At 39.1% G+C, this 21,410-nt stretch overlaps 1 protein-coding gene across 1 annotated transcript in view; it reads right to left on the bottom strand.

Annotated features, from left to right (window-relative positions):
* Positions 1 to 18,510, bottom strand: part of chrm4a (cholinergic receptor, muscarinic 4a) — a 34,670-nt gene extending 16,160 nt beyond the window's left edge. Inside the window, exon 1 of the mRNA XM_044015959.1 lies at positions 18,113 to 18,510. Within this exon, the coding sequence (XP_043871894.1) occupies positions 18,113 to 18,167 (55 nt within the window). The 5' untranslated portion in view covers positions 18,168 to 18,510. The remainder of the gene's footprint in view (positions 1 to 18,112) is intronic.
* Between the last annotated feature and the right edge of the window lie 2,900 nt (positions 18,511 to 21,410).

Here is a 21,410-nt window from a genome sequence, read left to right as displayed (position 1 = left end):
GCAACCAAACCAAACTGTCATGGTAAAAAAAAGTGGGTCTGACAATCTCTCTTACACTAAATATATATTTATAATCCTAAATGATCCAACTTTGCAAACATTTTTTACCCTGTACATTTGGCAGGTATTTTATTCCATTTAAAGACTGTTTTGCTATTTTAATATAGATTTCTCTCTGTTTCACGTATCTACTATCCACATAAAAATATGTTATAAATAAGCTTGTTTACATGTGGTTCCGCTTTTAAAGAGACTAATCCATTAAGAAACAGCTTAACTTGTTTTAATTGCTATGTTGAGGAACAACTGCCATTGCATGTACAAAGGCTGTTCTTTTGGAGAAGATATAAGGGCTAAATTAAGGCTTTAATAATACTCAAAGGAACTTGCAATTAGGCAGAAAGGAGTGAAATATAAAAGGGGGTGAGTAAAAAGGACAAGTTGGACAAGAAAGCTGAGGTGTAGGGTTAGAGGACTGAAAGATTAGATAATATGTCATTGTGTACAAAAATTTAAACTCATCCAGTTTATACGTTGTACGTAGGATTCTATGCACCGAGTTTGTAGGACATGACTTATCCAGCACTATCACCAGACACCTATCGCAGTCAAATGCTCTGGCTCAGATTCATCAGAATGTATTTCAATATCTTCTTGAAATGATGAAGGTACAGTATTTACACATTATCAACACTGAGTTTGCCGCACACGCCGCCATTTCTGTGGCTACGCCTGAGCGCCAGACACTCGCTCTCATTGATAACATGGCTGCCAACAGTGATGGAAGGATAAACAGATATCAGCTGCCTTATAAAAGGCTCAGCGAATAAAATATATGCCTGTTTAAGTCTACAATATCTTAAGGATATTTTTGCTGCTTTTTCATGCTGCGGTTTGTAAACCAAATTCCATGGATAAAATCTTCAATTTTACATTACAGCACACTGGAGTTGTTCATGCACTGCTGCCTCCATCAGTAAGTTCAAACATGGTATCTTGTGTCTTTGGTGTTTGGTTTATCTGAATGAAATATTGTGACATAAAATAATCAAACAAGGCAGCAGTAAACCAGCAGCTCCTGTGTCCCCATGAGCTGAAAATGCTAATTTTCTTCATGGAATTAGGTGCAGGAGAGTGACTAGTTTACAACCCTCAGTTCCCTGCCAGAAAAGGCTATCTTAAAATCAAGATAAATTGGCAAACATATTCCCAAGATAGTGTAGACTTGAGCTGGCATAGATTTTATTAGTTAAGGTTTTTGTGAAGTGGCAGCAGCATTGTTATCAGTGAGTTTGTGGATTAATTAATTTGCAGGACATTTAAATAGAAATGTTTTGAGATGGAGACTGCAGTGCAAATTGATATTTGTTTATCAGTGTGGGGCTTGAGTGAAGCAGCCGAAGTCCACACTTCAGCCTTAAACAATGTAGAATATGTAGAAATCTAAGCTCACAAACTCCCTTCATCTGATCTGATGGAGCCTGTCAAGATCTTCTGTCAGGAAGATAAACTTCAATGTGATTGAAGAGTGATAACTGCTGAGTGTCTACATGAAAAATAAATTAACTTTCTCCAGCCCATAACCATAAAACACATACATGTAGCACAACCATACACAGATTTCTGCCACTCACTGCAGTCATAGCAAGGCATTGGGTTTGAGATGTAAATGTAAGTCTGCCTGTGTTTAATCATGTATGTAATGCATCTGCAGTGTCTGAATCTTGTATGTGTATCCAGCTTCTGCTATGTGCACCATACTGCTGCCACATTCAGCGACCTGCATTTGATATCAATTTTAAATGCTACATCTACAGAGCCACTATGTCATTATTAATCCATGTGACAATCCTTAGAAACTAATGCGACTGTCATGCTATTGGAATACCCCAGTGTCTTTCTGTCATTTTCCAGTGAAAAACTATTATCCATAAAAGAAGTTTGACTTGACCTCCTGACAATATTCTCCATCATTACTTACAAAAACACAAACGCATATGCTGATTCAGCTCTGTATATCAAAATGAATGGCTTTTATTTTGTTGTAATACACGGTTGCGATACCTTATAGCAGACCTCATTAACTGTTTCTGTAGAAGGGTTTGGAGATTTGCACGATTTGTTTAACCTGTCAGGAATGTCTACTGTTAACCTGGTTTATTAGTTTTCACAACAGGAAACTGACATTTTACAATCATACATTTGCATATAATGTGCATTTAATATATTTTAAAGCCTATTCATTTTGACTCTTTTCTGCTCAAACATTTAGTTTAATTCGTAACATAAATATTTCTGTCCTAAACAGTAATAAATTAATTGGCTAATTAGCAAATTACATCACAATTTCAAGTTTAAAGATAATATATGCAACATTTTTGCATTGAAATATCTATAAACATCCTCACATGATTTTTTTTGGGGTAGTGTTGAGAAGTTGCGCTTTAATGACGTCATTTGCTTTCAATAATTAACCTTTTAATGTTATAAATGTTCCTCTGTACTCTAAAATTCCAGATATGCAGATATTTCACAATAAAAGCCTTGCTGCAAACCGCTCAAGAGCTTTTACTTTGAAATATGTGTTTTTGACATGCAACAGAAGGAAACCATTGACCTGCTGTTCAGCAGATCTGAGATTCAGCAGCTTTAGTGAGATGTAAAATCATGCTCTTCAGTAGGGAGTGGAGTCAAGTTTTTTTTTAAAACATTGCAAAGAAAAAGACAGAGAGGATCACTCACTTAATCAGGATGTGAACTGAAGCTCATAATCCCAGGCCACTGCCAGATGTCGTCAAAATAGTTGCTTGTTATTGTTTGCATTAATTGATTTACAGACCATTAATGGCAGAAATACTGAAAAACTTCAGACTTTCTGCGTTGTACAAGTGTTTTAATATTAATGTCACATCAAACATGCCGCAGTCTACCTTTTGTGTTCACGCTACTCCAAAACAAGTTTCTCGACTGCAGCATGTTATGTCTCCTATCAATTCCTCCGGCTGTTTCCGAAAATAAAAAGAAGAAAAGGCTTTTTAATTCTGTCTCAAGGACAAACCAGTGCACACAGAAGAATCAGCTCAGATCTTCTATGAAATATACAACACCGGGAGATGAGAAGCGCATTACCATTGATTTCATCACCATCATCACTCATATATATATATATATATATATATATATATATATATATATATATATATATATATATATATATATATATATACACACACATGAACAACAACCCTGCTACAACACTGACACACACACAAGGTCAACAGACAGCCCGCAATCTATTAATATATTCATCTATAATGTACATTATATTAAATTATACAACAGCACCCACTGCTTGAAAAGGGGTAAAAAGCTCAATAACATTGCATGTACCTGTTACAAGGTGAGCATTTTAAAACAGAAACCCATCATTTATCATATAAGCTAAGGTTAATTTAGATGTATGTAATTGTTTTATGGCTGTAATTAGTCCTGAGCTTGTCAGGTAGTAGTGATGCTCCATGCTCTCGTGCTTCTCCTCTTTCCTTCCCAATCGCTTGCCTCCATGCTGAAAGCTAAATATACATGTTAAATTTTGAACAGAAGCCTCAAAACGAGGAAGAAATCCAAAATGGTCTCCAGGGAGGAAAGATGGTCTCGCGGTTTTGTAGCAAACAAGCCCCTGTGGGGCCACTATTGGCTTTTTTTTTTCTTTGTCGAGCAAATCCACACTAAACCCACAAGATCCCACAGCACAGCCCTCAGTATCATCCTAATTATTGGCCCACTGGGTTTGTTGTGTGTAGGCCTCGCGAAGGCACAGGGAGAGTTTCTAGACTACTGCTGGTGAGTGTGATTTAAAAAAACAACCAAAAAACCTGATATTTGCATAATATGAAAAATAAATCTAAAATATGACATTTTTATTCTCATGGCGACAAATAAAATCACTTAAGTAGATCACCTGCTGCATTATATTATGCACTTATGTTGCGGCATACCAAAAATGACTCCAAGGCTCCAAGATGCATTTAAGGAACCCCGTAACTTTCATCACTTCAAATCACTTGCTTATGCTGCTGCCACCTTGTGGTAAATGATTCACAACTTACAAAAAGTAGGAAAATGCACATCTAATTCTTTTGCACTAATAAATGCTGTTGCCTTTCTTAAAATATTGTCATAAATGTTATGAATATAGTTTGTGACTCTTTTGGTGTTGATGAGTAAATGAGGATGATTAGATTTCCTGGTGATGAATGAGGCTATATTTTTTATTAGTGTGAGGAGAAGATCATGTTTTGTCCTCAGTGTGAACATCCTCTCCATAAAACACACCATTATGTCTTCATAATAATGTGCAATCTTGCAGCAAATGTCTCCCAGACTTCTTGAACTTCTTGATTTGCTAAAATGTCAAATTGAATCCTTTTTTTTTTTTTGTCCATACAGAATGCATGTTACATTTCTCATAGTTTGCAGAAAAGTAAATATAATAGAATATTAATCTGGGAAACAAGACTTGGAGACTATGCATGGGAATCATGTGGGTCATGTTCCTGTGGGATTTGAGTGAATGTCTTTGTTCATCACCATGTGACAGGGATGGGACACGGTAATAAAGTCCAGTGGAGCTGGAGTAAGAATTGCACAAACAGTAGGTCAGTTTTCTAGGTTGAATTATTATTTATGATATAATTTATAATATATATTCTGACCCAGTGGATTTAGAGCAAGCACGTGATTGAAATGTGTTAATGGTAAAGATGACTGTAGGCGCTGTGTGGTGTGACAGTGGTGAGTAGTGGAAGTGACAGAAGAGTTCAAAGTAAAGGTGGGATTACACCAAGGATCAGCAGTGGGCTTTTTCATGTTTGCAGTGGTGATGGACAGTTTGACAGACATGGTCAGGCAAGGGTCTCCGTGGACGTTGTGACCCTGGGACCCATAGTGCGAGTAGAGAGTAGGTTGAAGGGAGCCACAGAGACGGGAACTCTGAGTTCAGGCAGTTGAAAAGACAGGAGGCAGAGTTGGAGGTGGCAGAGCAGATGACGCTCAGATTTCTGTAGACAATGATGAGGATGGAAAGGACCTGGGCCGCATCTGTTCAACTCTGTTTTGGCTGAAAAATAGACAAATTCCGCTCCAGATACACTTGTCATCAACAATATTTTTGTGTTATAGAGCCTGCAAAATTGAGAAGTTTTCAATTGAAAATATATTTGTTGATTCTCAACAGTAATACTCATTGGAAATAATCAAACTACAGAGGAGAGAAGTTCCTACTTTGCATATTGTTTTTATCTGAAAACAGAGTTTTTCAATGATTGGATTGAGTGTTTAACCCTTAAACACACCTCAACACATATTTGTGTTTTTGGCACATAAAGAAATTTCATGCATATTGTGAAAACTGTATGCCAGGTTGTGCATTTTTGAGTGTTCTCATGTAATCATTTATTTTTAGTCTATTGTGGACAATGTTAACTAAAATACTAACACTAACACACCTACACACAAACATGTGCTCATTGAAACCCATTCTAATCTCTGTTTCATGACAAAAGCTTTAATTTAAGGGTTAAAAACCAAAAAAACGTTTTTGTATGACAAGGTTGGTGTAAATAATTTAAAAAAGAAAATAAACATCAATATCAGATATGGACTGATGTTGGTTTAAAACATTACTTTTTCATTTTTCTTTACACCTTTTAAGCACAGGGTTAAAGGGACAGTTCACACTCTTTGAAGTGTGGTTGTATGACGTACATATAGAGTACATAATCAGTGTGTTATATACAGGTGACGATGCTCTGTATGCTCTTTGTTTTTGAGTAGCAGCCAAGAACATGTGGGCACAAGATCAATGAAACATGGCTGTGAATGGAGACGGAAAAATACAGATTTTAGCCAGCTGACAAAATGCTCACCTAATAAATTCTATGTCAGCTTCAAGTTTACACTATCTTAAGAATACATTACCAGCTTTACCCTCCTTTATCTGCCTTTTTCAACAGGAAAGGTGACTTTTTTTTGTCACTTTGCAAATCATTCACCCCATTCCCCCCCAAGACATACACACACACACGCACACACATACACATTGTCTCAGGACACTCACAAGCACTAAATTAATTAATTGTGACACTATAAAGGCATTAGCGTCGAGAGAGTTCTCTCCCTCATGCTCAGACTCCAGTGCCTCTGATGAGGCTGTCACAATGCTCATTTTTAATAAGCATACAAACACTCAAGAGCCTGAGTACGTTCCACAGCCACGTCCTTGTCTTTCAAACTTCTCTTTTCTGTGTTTAATTGCTTGTTTTTGCACAGACTTCTTCCGATATCTCTGACCATGCTCAGAGCTGGTGTTACAGAGAGAGTTCAGGCCTTTTGAAGTGTGGTTATGTGAGGTCCTGACACATAGTTGGCACTGACTGTACTGTGTGTTCTCCCCTGTGCATAGAGCAAGCCTGCGACACATGGACAACACATTTTAGCTACGTAACAAAAGGGTTCAGTATATTTTTGACACTTTACTTGCTGTGAGACAACATGTTTCAGCCTGAGACTGTAAACCACTCACTCTCTTATAGAGAGAAAGGTATCATAGACTTAACATGGTGACGATTTTATTAGATGTATTTCCTTATTTATTTCTTAGCAGAGGGGGCCGGCGGGTTCTGTCGCCCATAAGCCCTGAAAAGTTGTGCTGTAGCATCTAGTGGAGCCTTGGTGACATGGGTCAATGCAGTGTTACACAGAGATTTAGGGTTTTAGCTCAGTGATGCTGGACTACCATAATCCCACAAAGAAGGGAGAAATACAGAAAAAAAAAAACATGACAGGATTCTGTTTTAATGTCACTTTGTGTTTAAGAAACATGAGGATACACTAATGTGTTCCACTGTACTTGTGCATAATTATGATCAAACATATCGACATAGGATATTTTACCCTTTAAACGTTACTGAAAGAATGTGTTTTTGTTATTATGGATCAAAATTCCGTCATAATGTAAATGAAGCCATCTGAGAGAGAACTAGACATCAACAACTCCTCTGGACTGTGTTTCCAGCCTTGGGGAAGTCTGTCTCTTGTTTGAAGATTTTCACCAATCACAGGCTAGTTCAAAGAAAGAGGGCACTCCTGTTGGCTGTTCTCTGCATGCTCCCTGTGGCACAACACTCCAGTCAAGTCGGTGGCACACTCTTGTTTTTATCAAAAGAGACAAAAGACAGAGGATGGTAGCCATGAAAACTCGCTTGAGGTTATATGAGGAAGTACACTGATTCCCACATATGCATAACTCAGTGCTCAAAGAGTACCAGGAAACACAAAATAATTTTTATGGGAGAAATAGTTTCTACTAAAAATGGAACATGAGATTGAGTAAGCATTCGTGGAACACCACATACAGACCCCTGATTAAGTATGAATGGAACGGCATACATGTATGCATATGCAGAAATGCGAAGCAGCTCTCTACAAATGTGGAGCACAGTATGACAGTCAGTATGACCCGGCACATAGCTGCTTGGCCCGGGGCTTTATGTGTGGAATGTGTTTTAATGGGTTTGTTCTAGTTCTAGTTTTCTACCATCTCAAAAAAAACTTGTTTAATGTTTCTTTGCCCATGGTCAAAGAGTCACCTTTAGAACTGGAGTTGGTTATGGAAAAACATCCTTGTGGATGTTTACTGTTTCTAAATATCTGTCTATCTGAAATTCCTGCTTGGGAGAAAAAAAATCTTTCAGTGCAATCTAATGCCGAGGTCTCGTAATTGAAACACTGTGATCAGGAATCTGCTTCCTCTATCTCCTACTCAGTCTGTCTCTACATCCCTCCCCCATTCCATTTGTCTCTCTGTCTCCATCTGTAGGCTCTCTCTTTCCTCCCCTTCACTTCATATCTTTATCTCTTTTTCCTCTGGCAAAGGCAAAGCTACTGGTTTGTTCATGTTCCCCTCTGAATTTTAAAAGTGTGTGTGTGTGTGTGTGTGTGTGTGTGGGGGTCAGTTTTCTACCCCCCAAGCAAATCATAGCATTGCCAATCCATACTTCACAGTTCAGAGCTAGCAGTAGCATCTCTCTCTCACTATGTGTGTATGTGTCTTTTTTGTTACTAGTGACATTAGTTATTCTATTTGACACCGACACACACAGTAATGGAACCTCTCCACCTCTTTTCTTTGCCGAGCTTCATACAACCTTTTTACTCTCTAACCCATCTCTCACTCAGTAATTTAGCCCAATTATGACCCACTTCACCCCCACCACCCCCTCCGTTTAAGAGCAGCCACCCCCACACACACATGAATAGAAAAGTGTATAATCCGTCAACACAATAACTGGCTTTCCCTCCAGTCAAATCATCATCTTTGATGCTGTTTGAAATGTGGTTCATCACACCCAAACACTGCTTTCTGCGCCGACCCTCAATTACTGGCTTCTACTGCAAAACAACAGCTGCAATCTATCAACTAGTCATTGAGATATTGAGTCTGCGACAAAGTCTTACCAGCTCGCAAACCCATAAACAAAACAAACAAATAAAATCCAACAACCACTCCAAACAACCAGCCAGTAATCTAACCATCCAATCAACCGATCAACAAGACAACCAATCAACCAACAAACCAATAAAGAAAACAACCAGCCAGTAAATATAGTTTGACAACATTTATGTAACACCAAGATTAATTGAGAAACCACAAGTTAACAGCAAATTACGATTGGACTGTGTTTTTTTTTTTCTCTTTTTCTCCGTGACACCTGCCCCATATCAGGTGGACAACTCCAGGCCTTTGCTAGTGTCCCAGCTTCTCCTTTAGTCCCTGCTGTGACTTCTTTTGCTTGATGCCCATTAACCACTTTTGATCTTCTGCCTCCCAGTCTGTTTTTGACGCTGTCCAGTTTCTCTAGTGGGGTCAAGCCTCATGCCAGGCCTGATGCCTGACAACTCAGCATCTGGTGTTTTTTGACCAGCGATGGTCCCACATGTCACTGGCCTGCCTCCCTTTGTAGGCAAGATCACAGTAATGAGTAGTTTTGCCCAGTATACAGTTCTGCCAGAGACAAACTGGTATCGCCCTTCGTCGACTGTTGTGGTTATGACATTTGGCCTCATCAGAAGAAGGAATATGTACCAACAGATCTGTTCTGAATTGGCTTACATGGCAGATTTAAAAAGGATAGTTCAGGGTTATAAAAATGATTGGAGCAGATTATAGCCATTTAACAAATGGCTCACATAACAAAAACTATGCCGACGTAATATGTTTAACACCTTATTTTGCCAGTAGACAGGCTTTTTCTACTGAAGCTTTGTAAATGTCTCTTTTCACGCATGAAAGTCATTAGACATTAATGTGTCATTACCAGGTACAAACACACTTCAAAAAACCTGAAACCATCTGTTGGATTCACCAGTCAAATTTTTTCTTGGGTGAACATATTAACAAGGGTCCAGGCCAATAATATGAGTGATCTATAAGGCAAAAACATCAAGATTAATACATTCAAATAAATAAATCCCTATGAAATAATTTAAAATAAAACTTCTGTTCCTAATGTTAGTATCACTGTGGCTTCATATTGTGCACAGATTCAGCAGTTCACCTTCACTTTAAGCTGTTTTTATCCCTCTGACTGCTTTCCTCCCCCAAATTGGAGCTTTTCCACGACGGCCTTCAGAGAATGCAAATCTTAAAACTCCAGCTCGGTGTTTCCTTGGATAAACCAAGCTTTTCCAGAAGATGGCATGAGGCATTCTGGTGAGAGTTAGAAGCTGTGAGACGGTAGTCAGAAAGATGATTAAACTGTATGCTGACAGTGACTGTTTACTGCAAAATGCAGTGACTGCAAACTGAAAGGTCCTTGTTCACCCGTGTGACAACAGAACAAAAAGTTAATCACTTAGACAAACTAAATCACTTCAGATTTCAGTTGTTGTACTAAATCACAAAACTACCAGCTGACCATGACATTTAAACGTACACTAAGCTCTGCCATTTGAAATGTCTATTGTCAATCATACAGCATTTAGTGTAGTTTATAGAACAGCATCTAAACCAGGGATTCTCTTTTTGCTGCCATGTACTGTACAGTATTTGACCAACTCGACTGCAGATGTTGGCTGAGAAGCACTTTTCGTGTAAAGAGAGGTAATATTTTTGAGAGTGGACAAAAAAACAAACAAACGCTGTGGGCAAAAAATGTTTTTACAAGGAAATTACATCTTGAAATTTAACATCCACTGCTTTCCCATTAACTCCCATGCACTCCCAACAAACTTGACCTTCCTCACATCGTCGCTACCATTTGTTGACGTCACTATTGACGTGCAAAAGATTATAAAGCAAGCCTCTCCATCTCTAAAACGCTCTGCTAAAACTGGTACACGCCAATACTGGAGTGTAGGAAGTTGTTGCTGGTGCTGGAGTAGCAATAATTCCACCAAAGTTATCTATGCAATATGCCGTGTTGTATTGGAACAGCCAATACAACCGGCTCTCTCTGAGCTGTCTCATGATTGGACAAAGCTTCCTGTGAGGCTATATATTTAGTTGTGAAGTTATAAACTGTATCTAAAGGTGGTGCAAACGTGTTTTTCACTCTCAGATAATTTGCATTATACTGAAAGGTTATTATGTCATTATTGCTCAGCAGCTTCTCCTACACTTTTTTTTCCCTCGGGAGCTGAATATTGCTTTTGCACCCAAAAAGCAAGAAATGTCACATTAGATTAAGCAACATTATTTCATTGTTATTTAAAAAGCCATTATTCAACCTTTCACCATTCTCTCTGTGTGTGTTCTCTAAAGCCCCTTTAACAGAATACACTTAATACTGTTTAAGTGTTGCTTTGTGATTAACTTGAGTAGCAACAAGAGTGGGAGGAATTGTGTCTGATTATTTCTTCCAGGGAATTCACCCTTTGTCGCTTTAGTGGTTTGCACAGTTGAAGCTGACCTTGTCTACATTACATCAGCACAGTCCTCAGTGGTCATGTCCTCATGAAATACTCTGTTTTCCGTCTCCATCAGGGCACATTTCTGCGTCTGAGCATTACTCGGTCAATAATGCATGTTCTGTGTGATAAGGAATGTGTTTTGCAGCAGTGGATTAACAGGAGAGCAACAAAATTGAATAAAATCGAATCAATATATACGTAAATAATTGTACTGCTAAAAAGTTGAATCACAAAATAGTTTTTAGAGACCGATTTTTCTGCCAGACAGTAACTCAAACTCAACTTGCAAAGCTGTTGTAGAACATTCACACATAATGTGAATATATGTACATCACATGAAATGAGATATGAACAAAAATGCTCAATTCCCATAAAACATGAGAAAGCACATTATTTTCAAATTGATAACAATAATAATAATAATGATGATGGGTAAAAAAATTAAAAAGATATTAGTATTAGCACACTTTGCTTTCATACTGCCAAACTAGCTGTCTTTTCTTTCTAGCTGTGAACTGCTGAAATAAATCCCCATCTGCATCTCGTCAAACCCCTGCTTCTTAATTCCTCTACCGCTCCCCCTGCGTCCTCCTCACTCCCTCTAACTCTATACACGACTGTTTGCATTCTGGTGCCAGCTCTCTGTGTGAGTGTGCCACGAACAACATCTGGGGCTGACGCGTTCATGTTGAGACGCACATAACATTACTGGCAACTGGGCCATTAAACAGTGAAAACAAATTAGAAGATGAAGGTAGAGACACAGGTTTAATGGACGCAAACCACAGTGAATAATTGATTATTCATTTTGTCTGTGAAAGCCCTGCAAAATAATGAATACTTGTCATAATTTCTGTCATCCTAAGGCAGCGTATTCAGATGTCAAGTTTTGATTTGAACAACACTTTAAGATGGAGATAAGCAGTATCCTGAGCTTCTCTCATCAGATAAGCCCAGACAGACACTCGTTTTTCATTTCATGACCCAAGGCAATCTTTCCATTTGCTGGTATTGACATGTGTTTTATTGCATTTATTGCCCGAATCATTAAGACACTTTCTCTTCTTCAGGTTTCTTTACAGCATAGGCACTTGTTGCTGGTATTGGAGAAGCAATCATTCCACTTATGGGACGAGTAGGTGTAGTGGAACAGCCAATAGGAGCGCCTGCTCTGGTCAAAGTCTCTCATAACACCGATTTAGAGGACCTGTTGATCTCTCTCAGATCACTTGATTCACATTGTCCTGTTAGATCTTTGTAGAATTATTGATCGGTAAAGTCCTACATATTTGGCTTTTCAACTGTTGGTTTGTTGGTAGGTATCTGGTTTTCCAGTTTAGGGATTCACATTTTCTTGGGACTGGAATTTGCCTGAGTGAAGAGGGGAAATGAATACCTGGTAACTTCCAGAAACAAATTATGTCTCTCGATTCAAACTTAAGGTCTGTACTATGAACATTCTTATCGCCAGCAATCATTATTCGCGAAAGTACACAAATGATCCAGTGGCCACTAATAACTTTATTTATCTCATTACTTCGAGTAACATAAACAATCCTTGTGCGTTTTCTGACATTTCTAATGTCCTCACTGACTGGCAGAATTACATGGAGGTGCTTTACAAGGACTAAACCACCTTCTCTCCCCAAACAATGGACCTGCTTCTTAGTACCTCCTATCCACCTGTACACTTAAAATGCCATCAAAATCAATGAAGTATGTAAATGAAACATATCATGTATTCAGAGAGAAGGTTATGAATAGAAAACATGTAATTTCATGCCCTGTGGCCTCAGGAATGTCCCAAATGGTGCAGGCCTTGGCAAAATGTTGTACACATTATTTGTTCACATCCTGAACAAATGATTGTGTCTGGCTATACAAAGGTGCATACTCCTGGAGAACCAAGTTTTCCTAAAAGTTTGAGTTCCATGTCTCCACCGTGCCCCTCCAGGGGTTTGGCTGGAAACATCTACACAAACCTTTTATTGAAAGGTTGTGGGCAGTTCACCCAGAGCCACAATACCAACACTGCTCCTTGTGGTTGGAGCGGGTGCATCAGGCTGTCCAGGAGCTCAGCATTCACTTCACATCTGCCTCCATCCTGTCCAAATTTGACCTTAGTTGCCGGTTTGTGGTCCAGGTTGCAGGAGAGGACACAGTCCTCCCACAGCAGTCAGTCCAAAGTCAAAAACGTCATTCCCGTGCCATTTTATTTCTCCCACATGCTCTCCTCCTCTGAGAGGAACTATCACAATACCTGGATTTCAGCGACACTGCCAAGTGACTCATCTCCTCCTAGACCCGACAGGCTCAGTTTTTAGCTGCTTCGGTTTCTATCTCCAGAAATGTCAAATGTGACACCTGTCCAGCCAGTTCCCGTCTGAAGTTGTGCCAGGAGTTTCTTTTTGGTCTTCGTAGAGTGTGCGAGAGATGGATGGAAACACGAGTTTCATTGTTATAGTGGGAGCTGAAAGTGTCACATAATGGACCATTAAAAAAACAACAACTCATGTACAACTTTCATTATATGTAAATGTTTAAAAGTTAGACGAGCAGAACATTTATTCTGTAACCAATACATTTAGTAGCTGTAAAGGTTAAGCCTACACTTTAAACCACTGAGATGTATCCCGACAGGAAACCCTTTTGGTGCGCTTACTTTTCTGTTACGCGGTGCCTCATGAATGAAAGTCCTTTGCGAGGCACAATATCAATTTATTTTGCACTCACACTTGTAAATTCACATATATTCTAACAAACACACATCAGCACGAGGGCATATCGTGGCGTGGCGGTCAGAAACACCTAGTGAACCAACAAAGGTTCCTAGGCTAAATAGGAAACCAATCAACATCAATTATCGTGTATTACAGTAGCTATGTTTGAAATGATGGTGGCCCACACAATAAACACACACAAAAAAGCTTAACTTAAAGGATCATTTGTTTTTTTTTTCTGTGTGACTATGCTGACTGTGCTGTGCATGCATCCTGTGCTGAGAACCAGCCTGAGATTCAATTCCATTCATTTTTATTTGCATTGCGCCAATTCATAACATAATTATCTCAAGGCACTTTACATGGCCAAGACCTTACAATTATATCAGAGAAACTGTCATAAAAGAAAAGCTGAATGGAAAGTAAAAACAAGTCAACATGTCAACCCCAGCTTAAGTTTAAGGTATCTTAAGAATTATATTCACTGCTTTATCTCACACTAAAACAGCATTTCCTGAATGGAACCTATAGTCTAAGCTACTCACTCTGAAGGCAGCAGTCAACAACTTCTGTGTACCATAATGTAAAATCTCTGACATTGGTGCGACACAATTTTCAACTGTTTGTATTTCATAAAAACTGAGCGATAATGTGACAAAGATATTCTTAATGTATCATAGACTTAAGCAGGCATATAATTTATTAGATTAACCTTTTGTGGCTGAAATCTTTTTCTCCCCATGTCTCTGTTGGCAGCTATGTTTTTATTTAGTGGCTATCTGCCTGTGTGTGCACGTACTTCATATCAACGCACTTCAAAACACGAAATAATAACATGACAACACAGGTATATTATCCAGGATGATAATAAAATGATAATTCTCTAATCATGTTGCAAGTAATTTGTTTATGTTGAATTTAAACGTTCTGTGACAGTCATTGTGACTGTAAAACAGCCCCCTCAAAAGAATAATAAACTAAACTAAACTAAAATCCAGCCCAGGAAGGTTTAATTGTCTTTTGATGAAATAAATTAAATGTGTATGTGCTCCATGTGCAGAGGGGGTTGTAAAACATTTACATTTTTGCATTAAACATTAAAACACAGTATAAGACAGACCGCACAAGTAATAACCCTATCCAACATCAGGTGTCGGAAGCAAGAATTTACCAGAAAATGTTAACAAATATTCAAATCTTTATTATAAAGAGATGGTAATAGTGTATGGTTCAATTACATAAGATTAGGATTTTACAAAATCATTGGTGCCGTTGCTCATCCTTTGTTGCACCTCCTTTATTTTCTTCACAATACTTGAACGTGTGTTTTTTTTTTCTTTGCAAAGACAAATATACTCACGCACACACATGCCCACTACAGTAAATCAGCTTAAATACACAAACACACGCTCTCCCTCCTACATGCTGTATGCATGAATTCATGAATATACGCCCACTTCCAAATTTCTTTATCCACAGAGCCACACACACACACACACACACACACAAACAAACCCGCCTTTACACCACAGGGATCTGTTCTCTGCAGAAGCACTGATGTAAATAGGATGGAATTGGGAGAGCAGGAGGAATAGAGGAGAGGTGAACGAGGCGGGCGAGGAGCCGCTGATGGAGGGGAGGAGACGGGGGAGGAATCAGAGAAAAAGGGGGGGGGGGGTGTTACATCAACCCCCTGATGTTTCATCTAGAACTCAGAGCTGTCAATCATTCTGTCATGCAGAGCCTCAGAGCCCTTTCCGGGAGGGAAAAGGCATCATTTGGGTAACTAAGTTTTCACTCATTCACTTAACATGCTGTTTCGTACATGGGATCTGACTGTGCCGCCATGGACAGCAGAGAGAGAGGGAGAGAAATATCACCACATGATCAATTAAAACATAATTAAACATAACTGCTGAGCTACCAGCAAGAAAAAACAGTCCAACACTACAACCTCAGACTAACTTGCAAATTAGTGACATCTAATGGTAAAAGGGCAGATTATAGGGAATTGTAGAATCCTCCAGTCATTCCTCTTTCTCCCCCTCCCCCCCCGAGTGTGTCAGAGAACTACGGTGGCCTTTACAAACCAGAAAGGATGTCCATTATATATCTGTGAGTAACCTGTGGTTTGGTGTGGGTGCAAATAGCATCATGCAGTTTTTCCTCACAGATTCCTCATTGATCTTCTCTCCGAATTAGACATGTTAATGGTGACCCATTACTCAGTTAATGGCTGTGAAGTATTTAAATGTATTATACTGAATTAGCCAACAATTTCTGTTTCATTTATGGACCTCTCACAAGGAGGGCATATATCAACTCATGAAGTCACAGAGCAAGAGAAGAAAGTGCAGTGAAACAACATTTGTTGACTGGTGGAAAGCAAACACATCAGGATTCCTCATGTCAAGCAATAGGGTTTATTTAAAAAAAAAAAAAAAGTGGCTTTTTCAAGTTTTCTTTTGTCTATGATTCATTATGTTACACTAATATGCAACATTAAGAATTAAAATGGAGAAAAATATGCGCATTTCTATTATTTATTGTTACTATGTGTTTAATTAATGATTAAATGATTTGTACAGTTGTTTCTGATGAAAAGGCAGAATATTTTTGCTTCCCTGTATATGGTCGGCTTTAAGTGTCAGCAAAAAAAATACATGAGCAACTTCCGTGTCTTACGGTCTGAAAAAACAAAAACAACAGCTGAGCATGAGAGCACAGTTTTTCAGAAGCAACCGCTTGAACTAAAGCTGTTTTCATGTTTACTTAAGATTAAGTTTGCCGATTCCATATGACGGACACAGTCGGAGACTGTCAAAACGAGGCGTGTTCAAAACAGTGGGAGAATCTCCGGAGGATCCAGATGAGGGGGTGGAGCCTATTTTGAGTATGCAGGAGGCGGGACACTTGTCTATTGGCTCACTGTGTGGATGATACCGACTTTCTCTTGCGAGATTAGACCAGAGACCTGGCAGGAGAGTCGCTCCGGAGATTGTTCGGACCTTTTCATTCACACATACACATACGCAGCCCTTTAAGGACAGTCTCTGGAGACATCAATGCATGTCTGACAGCAGCTTTAAAAGTCACCACCTATAGTGAATGTTTTATCATTGTAAAGATCTTTCCCTTTCCTTATCAGCTTCACACAGTTCTCTCCTCCTCCTCCTGCTTCTCTCAATATCTTCCCTTTAAGGTCTGTGAATGTCAGACGCACACATGCACACGCACGCACACAATGTGCTCTTCAGGGTAGATCTACACACACTTGCACATGCATTTACACAGAGTTCCTGCATACATACAGCAGCGTGTGTGGTCACTTTATACACTTTGGGCTGATGTCTGTCACATTTCCACCTGTTTTTAAGCTGTGCTGTCAGTCAAGGAATGAAAGGATGAGATGAGGAAAAGAAGAAGTGATTAAAAAAAAGTAAAAAAATGATTTGAGCAGAGAGAGAGGGCAGGAAGAGGAGGTAATTATTCAGGCTTTTTTAATCTCCGAAAACCTCATTTGGTTGCTCCATGCAGCTCTCGCTCTGTTTCTTTATCACCTCCTGTCTTCCTGTGCCTCCGTCTTCTCAGAAAAAGCTGCTGTCCTCATTGCGTAAATCTGGATTTAAAAAAAAAACAACTGACCCTACCAATGTTTACACATTAAGAAGAAATTGCAAAAAAACAAATATTTGCCACTTTTTTTCTCATTTTTTATCATGTAACTGTCAAATGATGTATATTATTTATAAGAGAGAGTTATATTCGAAAGAGTATTGTATAAATAACTAATAACAGATAACTCATGGACAGCATTTATTCAATAACTAATTCAAAAGGCAATTCTGTCTAGTATTTAACCCCTGGACTGTTTGGATGTATATAAACTTGTTTGCTTGTTTTTTCATCACTAAAGACCTCATATTCCTTTGTTCACATTTTGCAATGAACCAGAAATGCACATGATTACCATAATCTCACATCTTTCATGGAAAAAGGATGAGGAGTATTAATACTCCTCTGCACTGCACTGATCTGCAATCACTTCAGGAGCATGCTGACATGATTATATGATTATAATATGACATATAAAGTAGTTTATTACTGTTATACCTTTTTAATATTATGTTTTATGTCATGTATGTTATATTATACTTGTCATACTGTGTATACACAATATTAGTTGTCTGATTCTGTCTAATCTTCCCTCTGGTGTATTTATTGATTCATTATTACTCATTTCTTCTTTTAAACCCATTGGACCAGTGTAACTAGTGAATTAAGACCAATTAAAGAGGTTAATCCTAATCGTAAATTAACCAACTGCCCGTAATCCACCACCTCCTGCGTGCATCACCTGCATTTCATCGACAAAACAGACAAAAGTGCGCGTATCCACATAAATGGAACCGTTCACTCACCGCTCAAGTTCCACAGGGGTTCGATCCCCCCAACTCCGTTACTGTCGTTACTCATGTTGCATGGCGGAACAGCAGCAGCAGTAGCAGACCTCAGGTTCTCCTCCAACTTTTCCAGCCGCAGTCGCACCAAATTTCCTCCCCGTGCTCCTTCTTCAGTTCTGTTTTTTTTCACTGTGCGCCCTCTCCGCTGAGGATCCCTCTGTCTTTACTGTTTCTCTTTCTGGTCTGAATTAAAACCCCTGTTTTGCGCGCTGCACTTTTTCTTAGCGACAATTTAAAAGCACAAACTCACCATTTTTCACTTCTTAATTATTCATAAATAATCCCCCCAAAAAACGTGAATCTGGCCGCTCCAGTTTCCAGCGCGTGCTTTTCCCTGCGCGCTGGAGAGCAGTGAGGCAGCGAGCGCACAAGCGCGCACGGCATGGCGCGCACGAATCACACGCCATGTGTGTGTAATGCAGAGAGAGAGAGATGATTTATGATGTCATTTTCCTCACCCAATCCTGCATGATTTAATCTTAATTTTGGTTTTATTATCATTTATTATGTATTTTAGAAAGTTTACCATAAATGTGAAATAAAACCAGACTCTTATCCGAGGGAACATCACTGTTTTACTTTCCTTCAATATATGGGAAATGTGACATACTTTATAGATCCTCAACTATTATGATAATAGATTAATCATTGGTCTGAGTGTTTTTAAGGAATTAAAAGAAGTTTTCTGATTTTTCAGCTTCTTAAATGTGAACATTTTACGGACCACCCAATTATCATACAATATGAAAATAATCGTTAGTTGCAGTCCTTCTTTATATTTTGTATAGAAAGAAAATATATTACAGATCACAGTGCAATATTTGTCATTTTAACATTTGGCTGTAATTTGGGGCAAAATTCTCACCTGCAGAGGAGGAAGATGCTGGTGGTGTTTTGCTGTAGATTTGTTCAATGTTAAAGCTGAAGTTTAGGCAGGACTGGTGGAAAAGTAAACGATTGTTGAGTTTCATTCAGACCTTGTTAAAGTAGTCACGTTCGTGATCACAGCTCTATGTTCTGAGCTCCTCTCATTAGAGGAGCATGGATTAAGGCACTTGTTTCAGACAAAACGGTTGACATGAGTCCGTCTCTGAAATTCTGCTGCTATTGACCTGTTTATCTTCTTTCAGGTTTCTTCTCAGTGTAGGTACATACTTGATGAGTAGCAATCCAGCACTAAAGGGGACATGTGTGTTTTTTTTAGACTACAAGTTTTAAGAAGATAAAAAAAAAGAGAATACATCCTCCAAATGATTTCAGCAACTATAATCATCTGATTTCAATGCATGTGTGGTCCTTTCCTTGGAAGAGTTTTATAGAAAAGCAGCCTAATCATCTAAAACCATGTATAATCACAAACAGAACAGATATTGGAGAGCGGGGTGGAGACCTGATGACCTGTTGACGGCCTGACACTGACCCGTCCAAAGCCGAGACCTAATGTTTCTCTCTTCTGAGCCTGGCTCCATCGGCACATGCTGTGGTTGCTCTGACAACCGCACATCTGTCTGATCAATATTGGAGAACTGTATTCTATTTGATCCTCTACTGACACCTTGTTTACACAGCTCCCTCTTTGTATGCAAGTCGGCTGAATGTGTATTCATTCCTCTGTGATCTCGAATGGGTTGCTGAAACGCTATATTCTAGTCAGAGATTGGCCTCCGTGTACAGAGCTTGAAATGAGTTGGCGATGGACATTGTGATAGTCAAACTGTGTGATTGTACAGTGAAATATAAACCTGTTCAGTCAGTGTAAAGTGATAGATAATCAGCCAGCAGGGACACAAGGAAAAATACATTTTAGCCAAAAAATACTCACCTAATTGAATTTACACCCACACAAGTCCAACATATATAAAACAAATATGTCACTTTTACTATTAGGCAATTTTAAGTCCGTAATCTACTCACTCTTCTGCACCAAACTCCATAGAGAAAGTCTGTGTTCTTAGTTCCGCGGGGACACAGGATCTGCTGGGTACTGCTGCATTGTTTTGTAAGTGAGTGTCACACAGGTAAATCTAAACAAAGAATCTCAAACACACCCAAATCACAAAGTAACACATTGAACTACAGATGGAAGCATCAGTGGATCAACAACTCCTGTGTGCGGTGATGCAAAATCACTGATTTTCCTTATGGAATTTGGTGTAGGAGATAAACGTAAAACCAACCTCCGTGTCCACACTACAGAAGGCTGTATGGGTCTGAGATAAAGCAGTGAATCTCAGACTTTATCATACACTCAGTCAGTACTGTGTCAGTAGCTCATGCATCCACACTTTTTGTTTTAAAAATTGTTACACTTAAATGACTCCAAATGAACTCCGTATTTATTTGGTATGCTCCACACCAAACTTCAACTTTCTTTGAATTACTATCAGATGACCTTCATCAGGATTAGATAAAATGCTAAAATGAGTTGTTTGTGATGAATGAAGTTTGTCTCTAAACCTTGTCCTGGCCTTGGTTGCATCTCTCCTTTTGACCACAGATTTCATTGCCGTTGCAATTAAACTGACCAAACCAGCCCTGACTCTCAACCAGGACACCAGCTTATACTCATTTCTCTGTGTGCTGCCGTTGCCTAGCAACTCAGCGGCAACTCACCCCTCATGCCCACTGTGGCCTGCTGTTAGCGCCACTGAGTAGTGTCTGCTGCTTCACAGCGTAGCATGGGAGGTTCAAGGTCTGCCACAAAAGCCACTCCCACCAACCCCGCTGCACCATGAGTGCCGACCACCTGATCACCCGATGGCTCCAACACAGAGCCATGTATCCCATAAGCCTCGTCACACAACCGTCACCATCTCTGTCTGCTTTCTCCACCGGACATCTGGGTTCTCAGAAAATGTTGATGGTCTGTGCTGTGCCCTAATTTCTTGAGGCCAAGTACAAGACAATCAAAACAATACCAAAACATGTAGTTTGAAGGCGTCAAAAAGCAGCAGGGGATCATAGTAATTGTCTAATTGTGTCATTTGGTTTGTGCTTTCCGAGGAGAGCAAATGAGTAGTCAAGATTCATTAGTGACAAATATAAACACTAAAATAAACTAACTAATGAAGACAACACACTGGCTTACATGTGCTAACAAATGTTCCCCCTCTTCACTCCAGGATACTTTGAATAGAAATATAGATTTATATGGATGTAAAAAGTGTAATGTAAGCACACTACTCAACATTTCTGTAGTGAAAGTGAATTATATCCCTATATAAGCGTTAACTTTAGAGATGCAATGGAGTTCCAT

The sequence above is a fragment of the Solea senegalensis genome, linkage group LG2 (assembly GCF_019176455.1).
Source record: "Solea senegalensis isolate Sse05_10M linkage group LG2, IFAPA_SoseM_1, whole genome shotgun sequence".
Lineage (NCBI taxonomy): Eukaryota > Metazoa > Chordata > Actinopteri > Pleuronectiformes > Soleidae > Solea > Solea senegalensis.
The sequence above is the reverse complement of the archived record's forward strand: the minus strand, read 5'-3'. Positions and strand labels throughout refer to the sequence as shown.